The sequence below is a fragment of the Eubalaena glacialis genome, chromosome 5 (assembly GCF_028564815.1).
Source record: "Eubalaena glacialis isolate mEubGla1 chromosome 5, mEubGla1.1.hap2.+ XY, whole genome shotgun sequence".
Lineage (NCBI taxonomy): Eukaryota > Metazoa > Chordata > Mammalia > Artiodactyla > Balaenidae > Eubalaena > Eubalaena glacialis.
Window position 1 is genome coordinate 149,019,244 of NC_083720.1, and position 26,496 is coordinate 149,045,739.

At 40.5% G+C, this 26,496-nt stretch overlaps 2 protein-coding genes across 4 annotated transcripts in view; one reads left to right on the forward strand and one right to left on the reverse strand.

The window, feature by feature from the left end:
• MARCHF1 (membrane associated ring-CH-type finger 1) overlaps positions 1-17,343 on the forward strand; it is a 332,745-nt gene extending 315,402 nt beyond the window's left edge. For both annotated transcript variants that reach the window (XM_061191753.1, XM_061191754.1), the window contains one exon: positions 16,654-17,343. In XM_061191753.1, coding sequence (XP_061047736.1) covers positions 16,654-16,952 — 299 coding nt within the window. In that variant the 3' untranslated portion in view covers positions 16,953-17,343. The remainder of the gene's footprint in view (positions 1-16,653) is intronic.
• Positions 17,344-24,015: 6,672 nt separating this feature from the next.
• Positions 24,016-26,496, reverse strand: part of TMA16 (translation machinery associated 16 homolog) — a 34,177-nt gene continuing 31,696 nt past the window's right edge. For both annotated transcript variants that reach the window (XM_061191756.1, XM_061191755.1), the window contains exon 7: positions 24,016-25,136. In XM_061191756.1, coding sequence (XP_061047739.1) covers positions 24,956-25,136 — 181 coding nt within the window. In that variant the 3' untranslated portion in view covers positions 24,016-24,955. The remainder of the gene's footprint in view (positions 25,137-26,496) is intronic.

Below are 26,496 nucleotides of genomic sequence, written 5' to 3' on the forward strand. Positions count from 1 at the left end.
GTCATTATGTCTTCAGGTGTCACTTCTATACTGGTAACCCCACACACACACGCAAATGATCTCCAACCACACATCTACCTGCCTCCCAGACCTCTCCATTTAAAGGTCTCCCAGGCACCCGGACGCAGTGTGTCCAAACTCCTAACCTACCACCACTTCCCACTCTGACCCCTGTGGGAACAGCATCACTAACCCCCAGTAACCAAATGCACCCCAGGCTTCATTCCTCGCCACCTCCAACTTCCACCTTACATCGGTCACCAAGTCCTATTTATTTAGTCTGTGCCACACACCTCAGGGATCTGTCCCTTTCTCTCCCTCCCCACTCTGCCACCACCCGTATGCAAACGATCATCTCTTTTACTGGAAAACTGCTCCTTAGCTAGACTTTCTCCAGTTTTGCCCACCTTCAACCCACATCCAGAAATGGACTTGCAGCAAATTTACAAAACACAAATCTGACCACATTCTACCCCCGTTTATTCATGTCTCTTAAAATACACCCTGGACTCTGGAATGGGGCTACGCTGACCTCATGACCTGGCTGAAGCCAATTATGCTGAACACTGGTTCAGCTCCCAGATCTGCTTCCAGACCCTGCTCTGCTTTTCCGTCTCCATGACACATGTCCTTGAGCTTCTCGTGTCCACCCCACACACTCACTCACATGCTCATGGGTCATCACACACCTCCCTGAGCCCCACTCAGCCTTCACAGTTTACCTTAGACATCACTCCCTCTTGGAAACTCAGTTCAGCTCCCTGAAGTAGAATAATTGTTACTACCTCAGCAGCTCTCAACATGTGGTCCCCAAATCCACAGCATCAGCATTACCTAGGGACTTGTTAGAATTGCAGTTTCCTGGCCTCTCCCCACCCCAGACCTATGAATGAGAGATTCTGCGGGTGGAGCCCAGCAATGTGTGGGTAGCTGACACCCTCTAAGTGTTGAGAACACCTGCTCCTGTAGCCCCCCTACCTTGACCACCCGTCGCATCCCCTGTGCAGAGTCTACACCACTACAAAGTGTGAGTTTTACCCCCAAAGGTTTAGATTTAGTTACCCCTTACATGATTCTGTTGTGCAGTCAGGCCGAGAAGCTCTGCCCTACCAGGAGACTTAGCACACCTTATTATGATCACTTATTTAGTTGTCTGTCTCCCCTCACCAGTAGACTGAGCTCCAAGCAGGCTGGGCAGCGTCTGCCCTGCTCACCAGCACATCCTGGGCGCTGAGCACTGTGCCTGGGACCTGGCAAGGGGCCCAGTCAATGGAGGAGGAATGGTGACAGTGAATGCCTCATACACACATTTTTCCACTTCTTTTCTTTCTTTTGGAATTTTTCTTCAAAACATTTTTTCTCTTTCTCAGTTCTGGGTAGATGCAGGATTTCAGACCACAGTCTCCAATGGACTGTCCCTCAGAGTCCTCAGTCATATTTCCCAACAGAAAAGGTTGAATGATAATCAAAGGTCAGCTTCTTAATATCTATAGCTATAGCTATCTATACACATATATACACACACACACAGTATATATAGGGTCAGCTTTCTACCATATACTTTTAAAAGTTATTTTCAGGTTTTTAAAAATATTTATTTATTTATTTATTTATTTTTGGCTGCATCGGGTCTTGGTTGCAGCACGCGAGATCTTTCGTTGAGGTGTGCGGGCTCTTCATTGTGGCACACAGGCTTCTCTCTAGTTGTGGCACACGAGCTCCAGAGCGTGTGGGCTCAGTAGTTGCACCACGCGGGCTTAGTTACCCTGCGGCATGTGGGATCTTAGTTCCCCGACCAGGGATCGAACCCGCATCCCATGCACTGGAAGACGGATTCTTAACCACTGGACCACCAGGAAAGTCCCTATTTTCAGTGTCTTAAAAGCAAGTGAAAATGAGATAGCTTTTATCTTTGGTGTTCAGAGCTTCTGAAATAGGAAGCCAGATCTTTATCACGAAGCAGTCCCCGTGGTTATTCCTACAGAGTCACTGACCAGAGGGACAGCTCCTGACTTGGGTAATGTCAAATGGGACCATGGTGACTTTTGTAAAAGTTTTTTAGTAGAAGACTCTCTGCACTTATGTTCAAATTGTATTTAACAACACCTAACTTCCCAAAGTGCACATTTTCGGGTAGTGTGGGCATCTCTGTGAGTTATTATTTTAATCTTCCTTTGGCATTGGAACAGGGGGAGCTGATCCTGAATTGGCTTTTAAAGTTTTGGGAAAAACTGCATAATTTAAAAGTCAAAATATTTTAAATCCATCTTGAAAACCTTCAAAAACTTTTGAGGAGGAACAATTTGCCCTTCTTTAACCAGAGTGGAGGTCAAATATAAAACAGCATCTTCTGAGCTGTAAAAACAACACTGCCAGGAAAAAGTCCTTTGTATGTTTTTAAGTGGCTGTCCTTTTAGATTAAATAAACATCATGCCCCAGATCCCTCTCTTTCTATTTCCTGTGATGAATACAAAAACAAAAATAAATACATGGTACTTGAAACTTTAACTCCCTAAATTATCCATGTTGCCAACTCTAATTTGGGAGAACAATTACTCCTCCTGCCTTATCTTTACATATTCTAGAGGAATGCTCCAGGGTAACTATCTGTGTGCTGAAAACAAATCACAAAAATACAGACCAAGAAAACGAAACAAAAGTTCATGCTGTCTATTTTTTTTAATAAATTTATTTATTTGTTTAGTTATTTTTGGCTGCATTGGGTCTTCATTGCTGCACACGGACCTTCTCTAGTTGCGGCGAGCAGGGGATACTCTTCGTTGTGGTGCACGGGCTTCTCATTGCAGTGGCTTCTCTTGTTGTGGAGCACAGGCTCTAGGTGCGCGGGCTCAGTAGTTGTGGTGCGCGAGCTCAGTAGTTGTGGCTCGCAGGCTCTAGAGCACAGGCTCAGTAGTTGTGGCACACAGGCTTAGTTGCTCCACGGCATGTGGGATCTTCCTGGACCAGGGCTCAAACCCGTGTCCCCTGCATTGTCAGGCGGATTCTTAACCACTGCGTCACCAGCAAAGCCCCATGCTCTCTATTAAAGGGACTATAGATGTTAAGGCTGCTGCAGGAACATTTAAATGCATAGAAGTGAGGGACTAGAATAAGAAATTGATTTTGTCTCACTCTCCTGTGAGCCTCAGAGAACATCCAAGGCTGGGCCGTGCCTGCTGGCTGTTAACATCTGCTTTGAGAATGTCTTAAAAATCACTTCCCTGCCATCCATATTATATTCTCCTTTTCAGCACTGTTGCTTAAACATTCCTTTTTAACGTAATAACAATGCTCTTATTGTTAAAAACGCCAAAGTGGTAAACACTGACTTGGGCAAGTGGTCAGAAAGACAGGGTCTCGTTCTGCCTTGGTCATGTGCTAGTTATCGTGAATAAAATAATTATCACTCTGAAGCTCACTTTCCTCATTTGTTGACTAAATTGGACTGAACATTCTCCAAACTTTCGATGATTCATTTTTCAAAAACACCATGAACTTGACCTTGCATCAGATAAATGGAAACAAGGTGTTCAGGGCTTCCCTGGTGGTACAGTGGATAAGAATCCACCTGCCAATGCAGGGGACATGAGTTCGAACCCTGGTCCAGGAAGATCCCACATGCTGCGGAACAACTAAGCCCGTGCACCACAACTGCTGAGCCTGCGCTCCAGAGGCTGCGAGCCACAACTACTGAAACTTGTGCACCTAGATCCTGTGCTCTGAAACAAGAGAAGCCACCACAATGAGAAGCCCGCGCATCACAGCGAACAGTAGCCCCTGCTCAAAACAACTAGAGAAAGCCCACGTGCAGCAACGAAGACCCAACGCAGCCAAAATAAATAAATAAATAAATAAATTTATAAAAAACAAAAACAAAAAAAACCACATACTAAATTATTTTTTAAAAAAAAGAAATGAAGTATTTATACAAACTGCACATGTATCATTCATGTTTACTCACAGTAAAAATTACCATTAAAACTAGTTAAGGAGAGAGAGACCTTCAAGATGGCTGAAAAGTAAGACGTGGAGATCACCTTCCTTCCCACAAATACATCAGAAATACATCTACATGTGGAACAACTCCTACAGAACACCTACTGAACGCTGGCAGAAGACCGCAGACTTCCCAAAAGTCAAGAAACTCCCCACGTACCTGGGTACGGCAAAAGAAAAAAGAAAAAACAGAGACAGAAGAATAGGGACGGGACCTGCACCAGTGGGAGGGAGCTGTGAAGGAGGAAAGGTTTCCGCACACTAGGAAGCCCCTTCACTGGCAGAGATGGGGGTTGACGCGGGGGAAGCTTCAGAGACACAGAGGAGAGCGCAGCCACAGGGGTGCGGAGGGCAAAGCGGAGAGATTCCCGCACAGAGGATCGGTGCCGACCAGCACTCACCAGCCCGAGAGGCTTGTCTGCTCACCCGCCAGGGTGGGTGGGGGCTGGGAGCTGAGGCTCGGGCTTTGGAGGTCGGATCGCAGGGAGAGGACTGGGGTTGGCGGCGTGAACACAGCCCGAAGGGGTTAGTGCGCCACAGCTAGCCGGGAGGGAGTCCGGGAAAAAGTCTGGACCTGCCTAAGAGGCAAGAGACCATTGTCTGGGGGTGGGTGAGGAGAGGGGATTCAGAGCAACGCCTAAACGAGCTCCAGAGATGGGCGCGAGCCATGGCTATCAGCACAGACCCCCGAGACGGGCACGAGACGCTAAGGCTGCTGCTGCAGCCACCGAGAAGCCTGTGTGCAAGCCCAGGTCACTCTCCACACCTTCCCTCCCAGGGAGCCTGTGCAGCCCGCCACTGCCAGAGTCCCGTGACCCAGGGACAACTTCCCTGGGAGAACGCACGGCGCGCCTCGGGCTGGTGCAACGTCATGCTGGCCTCTGCTGCCGCAGGCTTGCCCCGCATTCCATACCCCTCCCTCCCCATGGCCTCAGTGAGCCAGAGCCCCCGAATCAGCTGCTCCTTTAACCCCGTCCTGTCTGGGTGGGAACAGACGCCCTCAGGCGACCTACATGCAGACGCAGGGCCAAATCCAAAGCTGAACCCCGGGAGCTGTGCGAACAAAGAGAAAAGGAAATCACTCCCAACAGCATCAGGAGCAGCAGATTAAATCTCCACAATCAACTTGATGTACCTGCATCTGTGGAATACCTGAACAGACAACAAATCATCCCAAAATTGAGGCGGTGGACTTTGGGAGCAATGATATATATATATTTTTCCTTTTTCTCTTTTTGTGAGTGTGTATGTGTATACTTCTTTGTGTAAGTTTGTCTATATAGCTTTGCTTTTACCATGTGTCCTAGGGTTCTGTCTCTCCGTTTTTGTTTTTTTTGTTGTTTTTTTTTTAGTATAGTTTTTAACACTTGTTATCATTGGTGGATTTGTTTTTTGGTTTGGTTGCTCTCTTCTTTCTTTCTTTCCTTTTTTTTTTCTTTTTTTAATTTTTTTATTTTTAATAATTATATTTTATTTTTTAGTTTAATAACTTTATTTTGATTTTATTTGACCTACCTTCCTTCCTTCCTTCCTTCCCTCCTTTCTTTTCTTTCTTTTTTTCCCTTTTCTTCTGAGCCGTGTGGCTGACAGGGTCTTGGTGCTCCAGCAGGTATCGGGTCTAGGTGCTCCAGCGGGTGTCAGGCCTGTGCCTCTGAGGTGGGAGAGCAGAGTTCAGGACATTTGTCCACCAGAGACCTCCCGGCTCCACGTAATATCAAACGGTGAAAGCTCTCCCAGAGATCTCCATCTCAACGACAAGACCCAGCTCCACTCAACGACCAGCAAGCTACAGTGCTGGACACCCTATGCCAAACAACTAGCAAGAAAGGAACACAACCCCACGCATTAGCAGAGAGGCTGCCTAAAATCATAATAAGGACACAGACACCCCAAAACACACCACCAGATGGGGCCCTGCTTAACAGAAAGACAAGATTCAGCCTCATCCACCAGAACACAGGCACCAATCCGCTCCACCAGGAAGCCTACAGAACCCACTAAACCAACCTTAGCCACTGGGGGCAGACACCAAAAACAATGGGAACTATGAACCTGCAGCCTGCAAAAAGGAGACCCTAAACAGAATAAGTTAAGCAAAATGAGAAGACAGAGAAACACATAGCAGATGAAGGAGCAAGGTAAAAACCCACCAGACCAAACAAATAAAGAGGAAATAGGCAGTCTACCTGAAAAAGAATTCAGAGTAATGATAGTAAAGATGGTCCAAAATCATGGAAATACAATGGAGAGAATACAACAAACGTTTAACAAGGACCTAGAAGAACTAACGAGCAAATAAACAATGATGAACAACACAATAAATGAAATTAAAAATTGTCTAGAAGGAATCAATAGCAGAATAACTGAGGCAGAAAAACAGATAAGGGACCTGGAAGATAAAATAGTGGAAATAACTACTGCAGACAGAATAAAGAAAAAAGAATGAAAAGAATTGAGGACACTCTTAGAACATCTGGGACAACATTAAACGCACCAACATTCAAATTATAGGGGTCCCAGAAGAAGAAGAGAAAAAGAAAGGGACTGAGAAAATATTTGAAGAGATTATAGTTGGAAACTTCCCTAATATGGGAAAGGAAATAGTTAATCAAGTCCAGGAAGTGCAGAGAGTCCCATACAGGACAAATCCAAGGAGAAACATGCCAAGACACATATTAATCAAACTATCAAAAATTAAATACAAAGAAAAAATACTAAAAGCAGCAAGGGAAAAACAACAAATACCATACAAGGGAATCCCCATAAGGTGAACAGCTGATCTTTCAGCAGAAACTCGGCAAGCCAGAAGGGAGTGGCAGGACATATTTAAAGTGGTGAAAGGGAAAAACCTACAACCAAGATTACTCTACCTAGCAAGGATCTCATTCAGATTCGACGGAGAAATTAAAACCTTTACTGACAAGCAAAAGCTAAGAGAATTCAGCACCACCAAACCAGCTTTCTCTAGGCAGGAAACACAAAAGAAGGAAAAGACCTACAATAACAAACCCAAAAGAATTAAGAAAATGGTAATAGGAACATACATATCGATAATTACCTTAAGTGTAAATAGATTAAATACTACAACCAAAAGACATAGACTGGCTGAATGGATACAAAAACAAGACCCATAGATATGCTGTCTACAGGAAACCCATTTCAGACCTGGGGACAAATACAGACTGAAAGTGAGGGGATGGAAAAAGATATTCCACGCAAGTGGAAATCAAAAGAAAGCCTGAGTAGCAATTCTCATATCAGACAAAATAGAATTTAAAATAAAGACTATTACAAGAGACAAAGAAGGACACTACATAATGATCAAGGGATCAATCCAAGAAGAAGATATAACAATTCTAAATATTTATGCACCCAACATAGGAGCACCTCAATATATAAGGCAAATGCTAACAGCCATAAAAGGGGAAATCGGCAGTAACACAATCATAGTAGGGGACTTTAACACCCCACTTTCACCAATGGACAGATCATCCAAAATGAAAATAAATAAGGAAACACAAGCTTTAAATGATACATTAAACAAGATGGACTTAATTGATATTTATAGGACATTCCATCCAAAAACAACAGAATACACTTTCTTCTCAAGCGCTCATGGAACATTCTCCAGGATAGATCATATCTTGGGTCACAAATCAAGCCTTGGTAAATTTAAGAAAATTGAAATTGTATCAAGTATCTTTTCCTACCAAAACACTATGAGACTAGATATCAGTTACACGGAAAAAAATCTGTAAAATATACAAACACATGGAAGCTAAACAATACGTTACTAAATAACCAAGATATCACTGAAGAAATCAAAGAGGAAATCAAAAAATACCTAGAAACAAATGACAATGGAAACACAACGAACCAAAACCTATGGGATGCAACAAAAGCAGTTCTAAGAGGGAAGTTTATAGCAATACAATCATACCTCAAGAAACATGAAAAATCTCAAATAAACAACATAAACTTACACCTAAAGCAATTAGAGAAAGAAGAACAAAAAAACCCCAAAGTTAGCAGAAGCAAAGAAATCATAAAGATCAGATCAGAAATAAATGAAAAAGAAATGAAGGAAATAATAGCAAAGATCAATAAAACTAAAAGCTGGTTCTTTGAGAAGATAAACAAAATTGGTAAACCATTAGCCAGATTCGTCAAGAAAAAAAGGGAGAATACTCAAATCAATAGAATTAGAAATGAAAAAGGAGAAGTAGCAACTGACACTGCAGAAATACAAAGGATCATGAGAGATTACTACAAGCAACTATATGGCAATAAAATGGACAACCTGGAAGAAATGGACAAATTCTTAGAAAAGCACAACCTTCAGAGACTGAACCAGGAAGAAACAGAAAATATAAACAGACCAATCACAAACACTGAAATTGAGACTGTGATTAAAAATCTTCCAACAAAAGCCCAGGACCTGATGGCTTCACAGGTGAATTCTATCAAACATTTAGAGAAGAGCTAACACCTATCTTTCTCAAACTCTTCCAAAATATAGCAGAGGGAGGAACACTCCCAAACTCATTCTACGAGGCCACCATCACCCTGATACCGAAAGCAAAGATGTCACAAAGAAAGAAAACTACAGGCCAATATCACTGATGAACATAGATGCAAACATCCTCAACAAAATACTAGCAAACAGAAACCAACAGCACATTAAAAGGATCATACAGCATAATCAAGTGGGGTTTAACCCAGAAATGCAAGGATTCTTCAATATATGCAAATCAATCAATGTGATATACCATATTAACAAATGAAGGTGGAAAACTATATGATCATTTCAATAGGTGCAGAAAAGGCTTTTGACAAAATGCAACACCGATTTATGATAAAAAACCCTCCAGAAAATAGGCATAGAGGGAACTTACCTCAACATAATAAAGGCCATATACGACAAACCCACTGCCAACATCGTTCTAAATGGTGAAAAACTGAAACCATTTCCACTAAGATCAGGACCAAGACAAGGTTGCCCACTCTCCCCACTATTATTCAACATAGTTTTGGAAGTTTTAGCCACAGCAATCAGAGAAGAAAAAGAAATAAAAGGAATCCAAATCTGAAAAGAAGAAGTAAAGCTGTCACTGTTTGCAGATGACATGATACTAGACATAGAGAATCCTAAAGATGGTACCAGAAAACTACTAGAGCTAATCAATGAATTTGGTAAAGTAGCAGAATACAAAATTAATGCACAGAAATCTTGCATTCCTATACACTAATGATGAAAAATCTGAAAGAGAAATTAAGAAATCACTCCCATTTACCATTGCAACAAAAAGAATAACATACCTAGGAATAAACCTACTTAAGGAGAAAAAAAACCTATGTGCAGAAAACTATAAGACACTGATGAATGAAATTAAAGATGATACAAACAGATGGAGAGATATACCATGTTCTTGGATTGGAAGAATCAACATTGTGAAAATGACTATACTACCCAAAGCCATCTACAGATTCAATGCAATCCCTACCAAACTACCAGTGACGTTTTTCACAGAACTAGGACAAAAAAGTTCACAATTTTTATGGAAACACAAAAGACCCTTAATATCCAAAGCAATCTTGAGAAAGAATAATGGAGCTGGAGGAATCAGGCTCCCTGACCTCAGACTATACTACAAAGCTACAGTAATCAAGACAGTATGGTACTGGCACAAAAACAGAAATATAGATCAATGGAACAGGATAGAAAGCCCAGAGATAAACCCAGGCACATATGGTCACCTTATCTTTGATAAAGGAGTCAAGAATATACAGTGGAGAAAAGACAGCCTCTTCAATAAGTGGTGCTGGGAAAATTGGACAGCTACATGTAAAAGAATGAAATTAGAACACTCCCTAACTCCATTCACGTAAATAAACTCAAAATGGATTAAAGACCTAAATGTAAGGCCACACACTATAAAACTCTTAGAGGAAAACCTAGGCAGAACACTCTATGACATAAATCACAGCAAGATCCTTTTTGACCCACCTCCTATACAAATGGAAATAAAAACAAAAATAAACAAATGGACCTAATCAAACTTAAAAGCTTTTGCACAGTAAAGGAAACAAGACCAAAAGACAACCCTCAGAATGGGAGAAAACATTTGCAAATGAAGCAACTGACAAAAGATTAATCTTCAAAATTTACAGGCAGCTCATTCAGCTTAATATCAAAAAAACATACAACCCAATCCAAAATTGGGCAGAAGATCTAAACAGACATTTCTCCGAAGAAGATATATAGATTGCCAACAAACACATGAAAGAATGCTCAACATCACTAACCATTAGAGAAATGGAAATCAAAACTACAATGAGATATCACCTCACACCAGTCAGAATGGCCATCATCAAAAAATCTACAAACAATAAATGCTGGAGAGGGTGTGGAGAAAAGGGGACCCTCTTGCACTGTTGGTGGGAATGTAAATTGATACAGCCACTATGGAGAACATTATGGAGGTTCCTTAAAAAACTAAAAATAGCACTACCGTATGACCCAGCAATCCCACTATTGGGCATATACCCTGAGAAAACCATAATTCAAAAAGAGTCATGTACCTCAATGTTCACTGCAGCTCTATTTACAAGAGCCAGGACATGGACGCAACCTAAGGGTCCATCGACAGATGAATGGATAATGAAAATGTGGCACATATATACAATGGAATATTACTCAGCCATAAAAAGAAATGAAATTGAGTTATTTTTAGTGAGATGGATGGACCTAGAGTCTGTCATGCAGAGTGAGGTAAGTCAGAAAGAGAAAAACAAATACCATATGCTAACACATATATATGGAATCTAAAAAAAGAAATTGGTTCTGAAGAACCTAGGGGCTAGACAGGAATAAAGCCGCAGATGTAGAGAATGGACTTGAGGACATGGAGAGGGGGAAGGGTAAGCTGAGACAAAGTGAGAGAGTGGCATGGACTTATAGACACTACCAAATGTAGAATAGCTAGCTAGTGGGAAGCAGCCGCATAGCACAGGGAGATCAGCTTGGTGCTTTGTGATCACCTAGAGGGGTGGGATAGGGAGGGTGGGAGGGAGACGCAAGAGGAAGGAGTTATGGGGATATATGTATACATATAGCTGATTCACTTTGTTATAAAGCAGAAACTAACACACCATTGTAAAGCAATTATACTCCAATAAAGATGTTTAAAAAAAATAGTTATGAAGAACCTAGGGGCAGGATAGGAATAAAGACGCAGACATAGAGAATGGACTTGAGGACACGGGAAGGGGGAATGGTAAGCTGGGACGAAGTGAGAAAGTGGCATGGACATATATACACTACCAAATATAAAACAGAAGCTAATGGGAAGCAGCCGCATAGCACAGGGAGATCAGCTCGGTGCTTTGTGACCACCTAGAGTGGTGGGATAGGGATGGTGGGAGGGAGATGCAAGAGGGAGGAGATATGGGGACATATTTATATGTATAGCTGATTCACTTTGTTAAAAAGCAGAAACTAACAGCATTGTAAAGCAATTATACTCCAATAAAGATGTTAAAAAATAAAAACTAGTTAAGGAAAAGGTTACAAATATGTGAAACGGGACTATTTCCCTATGCAAAATCCCTTCATTCTTGGAAAAAACAGCCCTTGAGAAGCCATTAACTGTAATAAGGGAAATCTTATTAAGGTTTGATCTGCAAAGAAATTGAATACAAGTCTGAATTATTTGGGATTGGGGTATTTCTTAGCCAGGAAAAGGGGAGCTTCTGAGAGTGAAAATGAGAAAATAGTGACTATAAAGGAAATGAAACAGACAGTGGCAGTGGTCCTGTGGATTAACAAACTCCAGTCTCAGGTTCCTGAGGGGAAATGCCCTTCACCCCAATCCCTGTCTCCTGACCCAACCTCAATGGAGGATGTGTTGAGAAAGATCTGGGCGATTTTTTATGCAGAAAAGTTACAGATTTTACTCTTTCATCATGTTTACCTTACTCTTTTATCATGTTTACATTCAATTTCTATAAATACAGTTAATTTTACCTGGACTTCCTCGCTTCCCTCTCTGGCTTGCTAGAAAAATCTTGCCTAGATGCAGAGCCTAGGATGAGCTGAATGGTCTCTGTGCTTTTATTTGTCTAAAGTGCTTTCACTCACTCTTTACACTTCTTTACAAATTGTGTATTGATTTCTGTGTTTCTGGTAGCACTGCACTTTCAGGAAGATGGAATGTAGCATTTTGATTCACGTAACTCTATAATTTGTGAAGTCTTCAATACCATATCACAGGACAAATCTACAGACCATCTTAAGCCTTTCCTGGGAAGCCTATTAGCAGGTCCATTGTTTTGGGATGGCACGGATATTGTTGCAGCCCTCAAGGACCACATCACACATATGCAATTATTAAAAAAGAGGCCTGGAAGACGACTTTTAACAACTGTATATTGAGACGGTTTGAGAATTTATTGCCCATTTTTGTGGGATTGACATGACAATATGAAAAGTGAATGAATCAATTAAAATGCATCTATGATGAGGAGCAAGAGAAGATTCCCATTTCCTTAGAAAATGATGATTGACAAAATATCTGCTCCTCCGATTCTTGCCCAAGAATTCCCAAGCATCGTCTCCCATCAGTGCTTAGGAGGTAGGGATGGGCAGAGAGTTGACTCCTGCACCTCCAGAAACCCCTGCAGAAAGATCCCAAGCAGAAAGGCAGAAGTAGAGATAGACCCTTGGGCTTCAGAGAAAAAAAACAGATGATTGAATTGTCTGAAGATGGATCTTCCAAATTCATCTTCTCAACTGGCAAGTGGGGTCAACCTTGTGCTCTTGGTATTTCCGAGTTCAGGCTCCAGCTTCAAAGAATTCCTTGGGTTACACAAGGGATCCACAAGGAACACGTCCCTTCTTCACCTCAACCCTTCCTTATTGTGTACCTTCTTTCTTCTTCACGGAAGACAGCACAGAACTGAGTAGTCCAACATAATTGACTATGACTATGAAGACAATGTGCTAAGTCTCAATAAAAGGAAGCACAGGGCTTCCCTGGTGGTGCAGTGGTTAAGAATCCGCCTGCCAGTGCAGGGGACACGGGTTCGAGCCCTGGTCCGGGAAGATCCCACATGCCGCGAAGCAACTAAGCCCGTGCGCCACAACTACTGAGACTGCACTCTAGAGCCTGCGAGCCATAACTACTGAAGCCCACACGCCTAGAGCCCAAGCTCCAAAATAAGAGAAGCCACCGCAATGAGAAGCCATGCACTGCAAAAGAGTAGCCTCTGTTCGCCACAACTAGAGAAAGCTGGCGAGTAGCAAGGAAGACCCAATGCAGCCAAAAAAAAAAAAATTAAAAAATAAAACTAAAAGGAAGCAAATGCATCTCACCAATGAATGAAAACAATCTTGAAAAATACATTTAGCCCCATTTTGGCATCTCCTCTCATGACGTCCTTAGTGAGTTTTCCAAGGTAAAATCTTAACTGCTCAATAATTTCTAAAGAAAACAAAAATCCTGCCCACTTAGTGAAAGGCAAAGAGAAAGATCAGCCTGTCTCTGAAAGAAGATGGTCGTCTGGACAATGGGTTTGCACCGAAATGGCTTTTGGATGTGGGGTGTGGAGTACTCTGCACTGTAAACTTTGTCTAGGGAAATCGCCAGAGCTTTGACTCCCCAGGAATGTATAAAGGAAGAATGACTTGAGCAGAGGAAATCGATTCAGAGACACCTTGTGAAAGAAAGTGCAGGGGTCAGAGTCTCTGAGAACTGATGGAGAAAATGGCAGCTGGTTACTCCTGGCCCATATTCTCAGGTATATCATGGGTTCTGGTCACTGTTTCTGGAAGGAGAGGTGGGGCAAGGATGGAGTCTTCTTCAGCTTGTCCAACAAAGCAGAGCTTCACTAACAAGTGAAGAAAAGCTGTCACTTCTGGTTAATTTGAAGATTGAGGCACAGCAATCAGAGTTAGAGCTTTTTTTACAGTGATGCTTTAGTTTCTGCTGTACAGCAAAGTGAATCAGTTATACATATATCCACTCTTTTTTAGTCTTTTCCATATAGGTCATTACAGAGTATTGACTAGAGTTCCCTGTGCTATACAGTAGGTTCTTAATAATTATCTATTTTTTATATAGTAGTGTGTGTATGTCAATCCCAATCTCCCAATTTATCCCTCCCCCCCTTCCCCACTTTCCCCCTTGGTAAGCATAAGTTTGTTTTCTACATCTGTGACTCTATTTCTGTTTTGTAAATAAGTAAGTTCATTTGTACCATTTTTTTAGATTCCACATATAAGCAATACAGATGGCCAAAAAGCACGTGAAAAGATGCTCAACATCACTAATTATTAGAGAAATGCAAATCAAAACTACACTGAGGTATCACCTCACACCAGTCAGAATGGCCGTCATCAAAAAGTCTACAAACAATAAATGCTGGAGAGGGTGTGGAGAAAAGGAACCCTCTTGCACTGTTGGCGGGAATGTAAATTGTTACAACCGTTATGGAGAACAGTATGGAGGTTCCTTAAAAAACTAAATATAGAACTACCATACGAACCAGCAATCCCACTACTGGGCATATATCCAGATAAAACCATAATTCGAAAAGACACAGCACCCCAGTAGTGTTCACAGCAGCACTATTTACAATAGCCAACACGTGGAAGCAACGTAAATGTCAACAGAGGAATGGATAAAGAAGATGTAGTACATATATACAATAGAATATTAGCCATAAAAAAGAATTAAATAATGCCATTTGCAGCAACATGGATGGACCCAGAGGTTGTCATACTCAGTGAAGTCAGTCAGACAGAGAAAGACATATATCAAAGTTAGAACTTTAAAAGCTTTCATTCATCCTTAAAATGTCCACTGAGCAAGGCAGGGTGGAAAACAAAGACCAACCAGACGTAGATCCTGCACTGTCAAGATTATGGCACAGCAGAGAACAACTTATGTCAGAGAGCAACTCATGCCACAAGTGTAAGAAATAACATGAAACTGGAAGTGAGAACGTTTATTCCCAGCTGGAAATTATTTCCGAGTCAGGTTTTGTGGGACAGGTAGACATGCAGAAATAGAGAAGCAAAATTCTGAGAGAAGAAATAGCATGGGCAAAGGCTTGGAAGGAGAGAATCTCCAGGCATTTCCAGGGCACAGGTGGTAGTGTGATTTAGGAATCAGAGGGGAAAATGAGATGTAATCCATGGGGATTTCCCTAAAAATGGGAGACAAAGCATGCTTCAGCTTGTCTGTGGTTAACATCCTTCTAAACAAGGAGACACTACTGCTCAATTGAACAGCTGAGAGCAAAAATCCTTCTAAATCTGGAGAACTCCAAGGTGTCTTATTTGTATACTGAGTCTTCCCTGCAAATTTCTAAATAAAGAAACTTAAGTGATCATCTTCTACAACAGGGCTTCTCAACCTCAGCACTATTGGCACTTTGGACTAGGTAACTCCTTGCTGGCCTACACGTTGCGGGATGCTGGCAAAGCAGCATCACAGGACGTGCTGAGTCAGCAGCACCCGCCCCGCACCAGGTGTTAACGATCACCATGTCCAGACACTGCTCAGCGGCCCGGGGCACACAGCCGCCCCCAGCTGTGAGCTGCTGGCCCCCCAGCTCAGTGAGTCAGGCCTGCTCTCCCTGCAGAGACAGGAGGAAGGAGCAAGGCAAGCCCTTCAACGTGACGCAAACGGGGCACGGGTCCATTTTGCTTCCAGAAGCATAAAATATTCATAAATGTCACTCTTACTAAATGTAGACAGGATGTTTCTTACGACTCTATTCACTGTTTTAAGTAAGTAAAACCCGACTTCCCTAAAGTGTGGTTTCCAACCCCCCTTCTCTTTTACTTGACAGCCTCTCACAGGAATGAAGGCAGCTATCACGTCCTCCACACCATCCTCATGTTGGCAAGAGGTGGTCTCTTGACCATCATATATTTAACATTTATAATTATGTGTGGCCTAAATACTGTTGTAGTTACAGAAACGCTCGTGACATAGTTTTAAAAACTCTGTGTGAAAGAAAGTCCATTTCTAGTTATGGTGGTGGAAATTAAGAGAAAATATTGATTGATGTCTAAGAAAGACATGGTTCTCAGTAACAAAATATAAGATTGATAAAACGAGTGACTAAAATCCTAAATCTTACGCATGTCTGTACTCAGGAATTCTGAGATGTGGCAGCTTCTTTTTTTTTTTTTAATTTTAAAGGTAATGAGGGTGGGGAGGGGACCCATGGGTACAATCCCACGCATGTACCTATTACGTTACCTTAAGAGGATCCTAAAGTCTGATTCTTTCACTCAGTATGTGCGCTATCCTTCCTTAAAGATTTACCTGTAAGGAATAAATGTCGAAGTAAGTATCTGATGTAGTATCTGATGATCACAGTAGGTTCTTCATGGCTAAGAGAGATGAGAGACATCATTACAGTGGTAGGGGAGAGAATTTCTTCATGTACAATTTTGGCAATACCTCGAGAATATTTAAAGCAATTAAGCAATCAGGTTATAATTCTTACTAGTTGTTAAGAATATATTCCTGATCTATGAAATATTAACAGGCTGGCATGATCCTTTGAAGGAACCATAGGAAAAAAATCACCAAATCCATCAATAAAGACTTGGTGGTAATGTTCTCTCTTTTATTTCAAAGGTGTCCTTGAATGGCCATTTTGGACAAAACTGGTTGTGGTGGCCATCGGCTTCACGGGAGGTCTGGTCTTCATGTACGTACAGTGCAAGGTCTACGTTCAGCTGTGGCGCAGGCTGAAGGCCTACAACCGCGTGATCTTTGTGCAGAACTGCCCCGACACGGCCAAGAGGCTGGAGAAGAACTGCTCCTGCACGGTGAACACGGACGCCAAGGACGCCGGGGCAGTGCCTGCCTTACAAACGGGGACCAACGCACCGCCACCTTCGGAGGGCAGCCCCCCCGAAGTCATACCCGTGTGATGGGGCTGGCCGGGAGCGTGTCACTGGAGCATCGCCTGGCCCTCAGCCACTACAAGTGACAGACGTGATCCTGAGTTAGTCACCCTCTTTATCATCTCTCCTCTTTCTGACTCACTTGTCCTCACTTTGCTCAAAAAGGAAAGGAGAAGAAACACCAGATGGTCAGAGCCCATGAAGCAGTCTCCAGTGTGAAGAGAAAATGTGCAACGTTGGCTGCAGAATGATTTGTGAGACCAGGGCTGCTGGAGCAAGGGATGCTTTCAGGCAACGAGGAGAGACTAACTGGACAGACCCATGAGTCTTCCCAGTAACAGGGCAAGGTCAAGAATACGGACTTGAATTGCAACGTGTCTTTCTTCTAGGGCCTCGTAATGTTAACTCTCTCATCTGGAAATGACAAACACATTTGGTTTTAAGCTTGAAATTGTCTGCATTATCCCTAAGGCACATCAGAAGCAAACTCAGAAGATGCATATTTTGATATTCATACTTCGACAGCTAACAGGTTTTTATGGCTATAGTGGAGTCCAGCTGTTTTGACAGATGCATGTTTTTAAAATAGATGTAATACACATTTGAAGATATTGATACTTGGAATTATGTTTAAATCATGATTTTCAGAGATTTTTGGGTTTAATTAGCTCTGTTAAATACCCACAGGAGCCTTGTATGCTCCACCCGGACCCTCTAAAACAGTGTTGTCCAACAGAAATATAATGTGAGCCACAAATGAAGGCCACATATGCAAATTTAAATTTTCTAGTAGCCCCATTAGAAAAAGTAAAAAATAGGTGAAATGAATTTTGATAATATATTTTATTTAACACTATATACCCAAGTTATCATTTCAACGTCATCAATATAAAAAAAGTATTGAGTTATTTTACATCTTTTTTTATGAACCAAGTTTTCAAAATCCATAATGTTTACAGCATAGCTCAATTTGAATTAAACTTATTGGCTAGTGCAGCCCTAAAATTAGAGACAAAGCCTCTGCTTCATTTAACAATTGAATCTTTCAAAACAGCAGCTTAATTCATTCTTTTATTCAAAGTATCACAAATACTATTTTACAAAGCACTAAATTAATCAAATTAAATATCTTGGTTAATAGTTAGATGAAGTTACCATTTCTCTAAAGGGTGAAAAAACAAAACTATAAAGCAATCTGCCAGCGGTTAAGTTCTGAAATTAACTTGTTTGCTACTATGAAGTACTTATAATAGGGAAAATAAAAATTTAGTATCTTTGTTAAGTCAAACGTACCTTTTTTTTAATGAGGTGTCAACTTGACAGATGAGTAGTTATGACCAAGCATTTAGACTGTATTTTAAAAAGCTGACAGTATTTCCCTTGCTCAGCTGGGAGGCAAAAATAGTCAACAGATTCTGTGATAAGTAATAAATTGTTTAGGTTTGACAGTTCAGTTGATTATTGTATTCTTTGCATATTCATGTAAAACTGAAGTGTGAATGACATAGCAGTGAGCTAGATTAATGATTATAAATATAGTGGCCTGTCAAAGAGAGATGTCTTACATAAAACGAGGTGATTTATTTTTGCTAGCTGTCGTATTTATTATTGTGAAAAGGCAACCGTGATGGCCACAGAACCAAAGCATGGGTATCGCATTGCACAAATCTGGGTATCACATTGATGCACTTTGTAATTGTCAGTGGGCTTTTTCCTCACAGGTTACCATAGGGAAAGAAAAGAGAAATAACCTTTTACTGAGGAGAAGGTTGATACGATATGAGTAGTGGCTGACACTGAGTCCAAATAGTCCCAGTTCCTAGAAATAAAGCAAAGGTCAACAGTATCAACTTTGTGTGTGTGTGGCATGTGTTTGTTCCTGTATATACATGAGAAAAACGTCAAGGTATATTCAGTCAGGCAGGAAACAAAAGGTTTAAAACCCATCTTTCTTAAAACTTGCTGTAGGAGCGCGGAATGAAGGCACAGGAAAAACTAAGTTGAGGCAACTAAACTGGACCGAAATTTCTGCACAAATAAAGACATAGTGGTGTAATTAAAAATATAGGAAGCTTAAACAACCTGGACTTTGTATTAACTCCTTAAATTTCCATTTTCAAGGTTTAAGATAAATACACTCATGGATAAATGAAGCTTTAGGTGATTTAATCATGGCACCTCACCCAAGGGATTAAACGTGATTCATTTTTTTCTGATAATTTTCCTAAGCATTTTACTAATCCATTTCTCCTGAGGTTTAGCAATGGCAACAGTTGTTTACAAATATTCCTGAGGGAACAAAATCTAGCCACCAGCAAACAAAGAAATACTGATTTCTCTTTTGTTTGCTCTGTAAGGAAAAGGATTATTTACCTGAATTATACCATAAATACCATTTAAATTCTGTCTAAACTTTAGCAATATAGGTAAGTGCATAATTTCACAGTGGAAGATGATTGGCTTAATAAATAATAATTTATTACGGGGCATACTGAACACTAAGAAATTCCAGAATGAAAAGTAAATATAAGCATTACTGTATTAATGATAAAAAATGACATGGTGTTTTAAAACCATATGTAAATTCTCAAAATGAACTTGAATAGGCTTTGACTTTCTTGAAATGAGAAAATATAGCTCCCTAACACATTAAAAGTCAACATTATTCTGCTATTCTTTTTTAAACACTGAACTCCTGAATTTAAATCTTTAAAAGTTTTCCCATAATGGCTGTTGATAGTTCAAACCATCTGAAATAACTATGTGCATTTAAAACCTAATGTTGATTCTTTTCTTTATGTTCTGTGTGGCAACGGTACCTTTGTCCTTTCGATGACCGGGTTTGGCTTTGTGACAACACTTTTGTGGACTGGATATACCCTTCAAAAAGAAAAACTGCTCTCCGGAATGGCAATTTTTTGAAGCATGCTCACCTGCTTATGTAAGAAATAAAATGGAATTGAAACAAAGAACTGAAATTGAAGAATAAACTTACAGTTCTGCTAAAACCTTGGCTTTTTATCATGATGAATCTGTGGTATTATCAATACCAGAAAACGTACATTTATGCTGTTGATTTTTTAAAGAACTGTCACTCTAATTGTGTAAGATCAAAGATTAAATTGTAAAGATATGAAATCCAGTATTTTTTCTAAAGTGAAGCCCAAAGGGCAATTAAACTTAAGTACAAACAAAATGTAAAAAAACAAAACAAAAATGTTCCCATCGACTTGGGACATAAAGCAATGGAGAAATAAAAGGAAGACAGGTATATACTCTGAAGGAGGTCTTTCAAAATGCCCGAGGATTAAATCTCACTCCGAGCTTGTTACATGTGATTAGTCCCAGAGATGGCCACATAGTTACATTTATCTTGTTTTGCAAAAGGTCCCTAAAACATCTATTTATTCTCACTCCGAGCTGCTGTTACATGTGATTATAGTTCCAGAGAGATGGCCACATAGTCACACTTATCTTGTTTTGCAAAAGGTCCCTAAAACATCTATTTATTTTGGCTGGAAAACTAGCTCATTAGAGCAATGACATCACTAAGATACTCTAATTGTCATGGAGGTGAGGTGGGGAGGAAGATTTTTGCATCTGCCTGACACAATTTACCTTTCCTTGCCATGCCAATGAATATTTTGGAACAAAGTAGAACTCTTAAAACTTATCATTATTGTAGTTGTCATAGGGTAATTGTGTAGGACTCACACTTTAATTAAGAAAGATGAAAATTAGTTTTCTTAAGTCAGCCCAAAGGTGCTATTTTACCTATCAATACAGTTGAAAGGAAGTACTGTTATTTTGGGCTGCAGTGTTTCCTCCACATCTGAAGAAAGCCCATTTGAAACTGCATTAAAACAAACAAGGAAAAATTATTTAAACTGTGTGCAATTTGGGGGATTGAGCATTTGTACTTTTTTCGGTTTTACCTAATTCTCTTGCATTAACAATTTACTGTTTTGTGAATAATGTGTACTAAGACAAATTAAGGAAAAGAAAATAATTACCTGTGAAAGAAAGACTTTGTATATTAAACAAGTGATCCAAACCTTTGTTGTGGTTTCTATATTTTTTGCCTAACTTACCTGGATTTCTGCAGGTTTGTATTTGCAACATTCAAACAGCCTTAAGATTTTTTTTTTAATATATAAATTTACTTGCTTTATTTTTGGCTGCGTTGGGTCTTCGTTGCTGCACACGGGCTTCCTCTAGTTGCAGCAGGCGGGGGCTACTCTTCGTTGCGGTGCGCGGGCTTCTCATTGCGGTGGATTCTCTTGTTGCAGAGCATGGGCTCCAGGCGCGCAGGCTTCAGTAGTTGTAGCTCATGGGCTTAGCTGCTCTGTGGCATGTGGGATCCTCCCAGGCCAGGGATCCAACCCGTGTCCCCTGCATTGGCAGGCGGATTCCTAACCACTGCGCCACAAGGGAAGCCCGAGTTCTTAAGATTTTATAATGGTCTGGGTTTTTAAGCAGGGTCTGAACGTATTTTAAGGCCAACATAGGTTGATTAACCCATGACATTTTAGGAAGGATTAAACAGGTGCATTAACAAGGGAAAACCAATGCAAATAATCTATACAGACTTTGAAACCCTGTTTTAAAGAAGAAGAAAAAAAAACTTTAAGAAAAGTCACTATGTAATCTAGAGAAAGGATTTTCTCATGAATAAGCCTTGGATATACAAAAAAATATGACAGCATTTTTCTACCCAGAGATAATAAATACTAAGAGAAAGACTTTGGAATCTATTTCTAACCTAAGAGGAGGTCTGGTGATTAGTGAAGAAAATGTCCCCCTCCAAAGCCCCAACTTCTAAGCCTGAATCCGGTGGGTCAACAGACTACCTGGCCAGGGTGCCTGCCGGCCTATTAGACTAATTGTATGAGCTCATTCTTCTGCCCAAATTGGATACCCACATGTGTAGTCTTCTCACACCTCCCAAATTACAACACACCTAGATCACAGATCATTGTCACTGTGTGTTCAGCTAGTGATCTAAAACTGGGAGCTGTGACGGGTACCAAGGGCAGCAAGGGTGGGGTGGATGCTTTAACTCAGGGAAATGGCAAGATAGGCAGCAAAGTCCTGAACAAGAAATGCCCAGCAAGATTCAGCCAGTAAGGAAACAAGCCCTTGTTAGAGTAAGTTCATTACTTACAGAGATGGCAAAAGAAAGATGAACAGAGGTGCCAGCTCCCCAGAAGTCTCGTCCCAAGTGAAGGCACAGAAAAAAAAAGGGGCCAAAGGAGGGGATAACACAATATCCGGGGCAGGACGCCCGTTGCTGAGAAGCCAATTCCATGATGCAGCTAAGCAATTTTGCAGCCTGCAGCTACGCCCGAGACTGAGGCAGGAAAGTCTCATACTTCATCAGAACCCAGGAGGCAATGACAACCTGTCTCACTTGTCCTCCCTGGAAGACAGGGAGGCAAATGTGGAGTGCCCTGGGGTACTTCCTCACAAGCATCCTATGTCCTCCTCTTCCAAGAAGACCACACAGCATTCTTCTAAGGCTCAGGTTAGCTGCGACCAAGCCTGGCCTCGGTGGACACACACAAAGTCATCAGGGTGCCAGCAGAGTTCCGTCCAACCCTAGGAAAGGACAGAAGGCCAGTGTGTCTGAAATGAAGCCAGCCAAGGGCACGTGGAAACAAGCTGAGGCTGGAGAGGCCGTCAGGAATCAGATCATCTCAGGCCTCTCTGGCCATGGTACAGCATGTGAATTTCATTCCAAATGTGCTGGATGTCAATGCAGGTTCATCAGCTGTAACAAAGGTACCATCTGGCGGGGGACGTCCGTCAGGGGCAGGCTGGCAGGGACGCTATGCATGTGGGGCAAGGCGGTAGACGGGAGATCTCTTTACCTGCCTCTTGACTTTGATGTGAACCCAAAACTTCTTTAAAAAATAAAAGTGGTCAGAAATAAAATTATACCCCATCAAATAAACATACCAAAGAGGACACCTATTCAACCTCCTGCCCTGAAGCATAAGCATTACAAGAGTAGAAAACGCTATTTGAGGTGAACAGTGTCCCAAAGAGAGATCTATGTCTGCAAGGCAAGAAGTGGCCAGATATTAGGAACAGAGACTGCAGATACCAGTTACCGGGTCTGAGCTTAGAAACGTATCATTAGCCCAAGTCCATGGAGTTCAGCTTGCTGATGTAGACCAGGGGTTGGCAAACTGTGGCAAGCAGGCCAAATCCAGCCTGCAGCCTATTTGGGTATGGCCACAATGGGTTTTATGTTTTTAAAGGGTGGTAAAACACACACACATACACAAAAGAATATGCAACAGAAACTGCATCTGGCCTGCAACATCTAAAATATTTACAATGCTATCTGCCATTCCATTTTACTATTTGCCAGCCACTAGTTGACACAGAAGTGCCAACGAAGTGTTACTCTTACTCTGTTCCACGGCCATGGACTGAAGAAGCCACCTTACAAAGGTGTAACACTCACCGAAAAGGGGCCGGGTAAGTGTCACTGAAGAAAGAACATGCTCCACAGACAGAGGCTAAAGGGCCATCTGAGAGCACTAGTCTAAAGACAAATGATCTCTTCGGCTACCGTGGTCCAGCCAGGAGCCACGTGACAACTACCATCCTAAAGTCATTCGTTCAACAAATATTTATCTGTTCTGGTTCCAAGCAGTATAGCTTGTTATACTTTTTGCTTTGAAAGCATAGGGAAAACCAGGGACAAATGTTTGAGGGGGAGAATGATCTGCTATTTTCACAAGTTATTTACCTAACAGTAATGTTTTTTAAATATCAGACCAGACAAAACGGTTTTTATTCTCTTTACTGTAATTTATGACTCAGTTTTTATGGCCATTTTGAAACTAAAAATGAATCCCCTCCCCCCAAAAAAGGAGAAGGAAATTTTCCAATGACTAAAGAGATAGGAACTTATATAACCGTAACACCATACTTTTGCACAGATTACTTAAAGCCAAAGCAAGGCAGCATCAGTTAAATCATTAAACATTAAATAATTAGAACCTTCAGAAGTAAAATCATAGAAATGTTTTATTTTTAATTTTCTGAAGTAAAAAAACTGTTAACAAGACTTAGTTGATACCTAGTTACGTCATGCAGCATTTTTTTTCCTTGAAAATACTCACATACTCCTGCATTGCATTCTTTAGGAAACAGACCAGAAGACACCTGCATTTAACAAGTTCTGTGAAGAACGTTCAACCACATCCGTGTTTTTCATGATACTAGAAATCCTGTTATATGTCAATTTAACCTATCTCTTAGAAGAAAAAATAAGATAATTGAAATGACTAGTTTTCTAATCTTTAGTTCTGTTTCCACAAATAAAACATCACTTTTCACAATGAGAAAGCTAAAAATAATATACAAACCCAAAGAGCTAACCTGAAATCATTCATCCCCTTTATCAAGATAACAGGTTAAATGCAGGAGATAAACAAAACAAGAATAGTTACTGGTTTTTTTAAACCATTTAACTAACTCTGGCTCAAAGTTAATAAATAACAGCAATGTACAATCCATAAATGTATATAAATTCCATATCACATTTTCCCTATTTTAAAAGGAAAGAAAATAGTTTTAACGTGTAAGAGGAAGAAGAGTAAAACATATTACTAAAAGGCAATTTTGCCATTGTCACTGCTCAAGAAGTACCACAGTAACCTTCTAGCAAACAGCTGCTGCCCATGCCCCAAAATGTGAGATTAGGTGATTCTAAGTAAACATGAGGGGAAAAATTACAACATTTTTTGTCCCCGTTCATATTGCTCTCCCAGCCCCAGAAATTCAGATTAAATGGATTTTGCAGAGCATTTCTACCTAGTCTAACAATGTAAACATAAAGCAACATTCATTTTTAAGTAAAAATCACAACACTGTTTTTGGAACTGAAAATGGGATTCTCATCATATAAGAGAATAAGCTAAACAGCAAATTGCTGTGTAGAGACAATTATTTACCATAATCAATTAAAGTGTAAATTGAAGTTCTCAAATTATTTTCAACTCAAGTAAAGACAATTAGGCCACTGCAGTCATCTCCTCATCTGTGTCACCTGATTCATCTTTCAGTTCCAATTCTCCTAAATCTCTGTCTACGGCTGTCACAGTTTTCTTCTTACACTTCTTAGGCACTGCATCATTAGCACAGATTTTTCTCATTTTAATGTTTGGCAATTTCTTCAGATCAAAATCCCATTCCCTAGACAAAGAGAGAATGCAGAGGGTTGGTGAGGGGTGAGGTAGGGAAATAAGAAAGTCAATATTCAAAACTAAGCAGAAGAAAGTTTATAAATTTACAGCAGATTCAAATGCACTAGAAGGAAACAATATAAATGCACTAGAAAAAAAATAATGTCCCAAGAACTGAGGTTTGCTTTTTCCATACTTACTGCACTTTCTCATTAATCTACAATAGCGGTTAACTGCACAGACAATTCCACACATTCAAAATTTCCAAAGCAATGCAGGAAAATATTAGGCAAAAGTTACAAGGAAACTCCGTTCCATTCTTTTATTCTCCCTAACCCAAACACTTCCCTCTATTAGGACATATATGGTATCAAGAATCTCAGAAGTAGGAACTACATCATCCTGGAAAATCTCCAAAATGCAGTCAGAAAAGGTTTTTCTTTTCACACACAATGGTAAATCACAATTCAGTTTTAGTAATCAAACAATTTTTTCGGTTATAATAAAAAACTTTTAGTTCTTCAACCCCAGCTTTTCTGTGACAATCCTATGTTCAATTACTTTACGAGCAATGTGAAGATTCTTCTGAGAGCTGAACTCTGATACTAACAGTCTAGACTAATTTCTTCTTATTTCTGGCTTTCTTTGGGGGAGGCAGAACATACACTGTTTTAGGAATAAAGAGAACATTTATATATCTGATTACTTAACATTACAGGCAAAAAAAATTAATGTATAATCTTAAGCTCCATGTACTTATAAATACATGTACATAGGCTACAAAGTGAACCACTTCTTAAATATGATCAATAAATTCTATTCGAGCTAATATTTTATGAATATTAAATATTTTCTATGAATTCAGAAGTATAAAAATATAAAATAAGCTTAAGGGTTTCAAATAATATGGACTTAAATGTATCTAATTTCAATTAAAATTTCAGGCTGATCAACATGGTCTAGCTAATATCAAAATGATTAATAAAAATTGTGTTCTAAAGACAAAGAACCCATGTTTGAAAACTGAAAACAGGAAATCCTACTCACTGGTCTCTCGGTCACACAGCACTATTAGAGAGACCACTGGGGCAACTGGTTCTTTATGATCTAACCATTTCCCCATACCACTTCCCACTAACCACCTTCTCCAGAAGGGGGTGCTGCAAACAGTATGGGGACAGGACTCAGCCAACAAGTCTGCTGTTGACAATTTATCTTTTTAAAAAATAACAGCTGGGGAGGAACAAGGATATCATGTTCTTTAAGTACTATATTAAAGAATTTTAAAGTATTTTGAAAAACAAATAAAAGCACCAGGTCATTATCATTTCAGTGTACATCAGGCATCTCTAACAAATGCTAAACTTAGG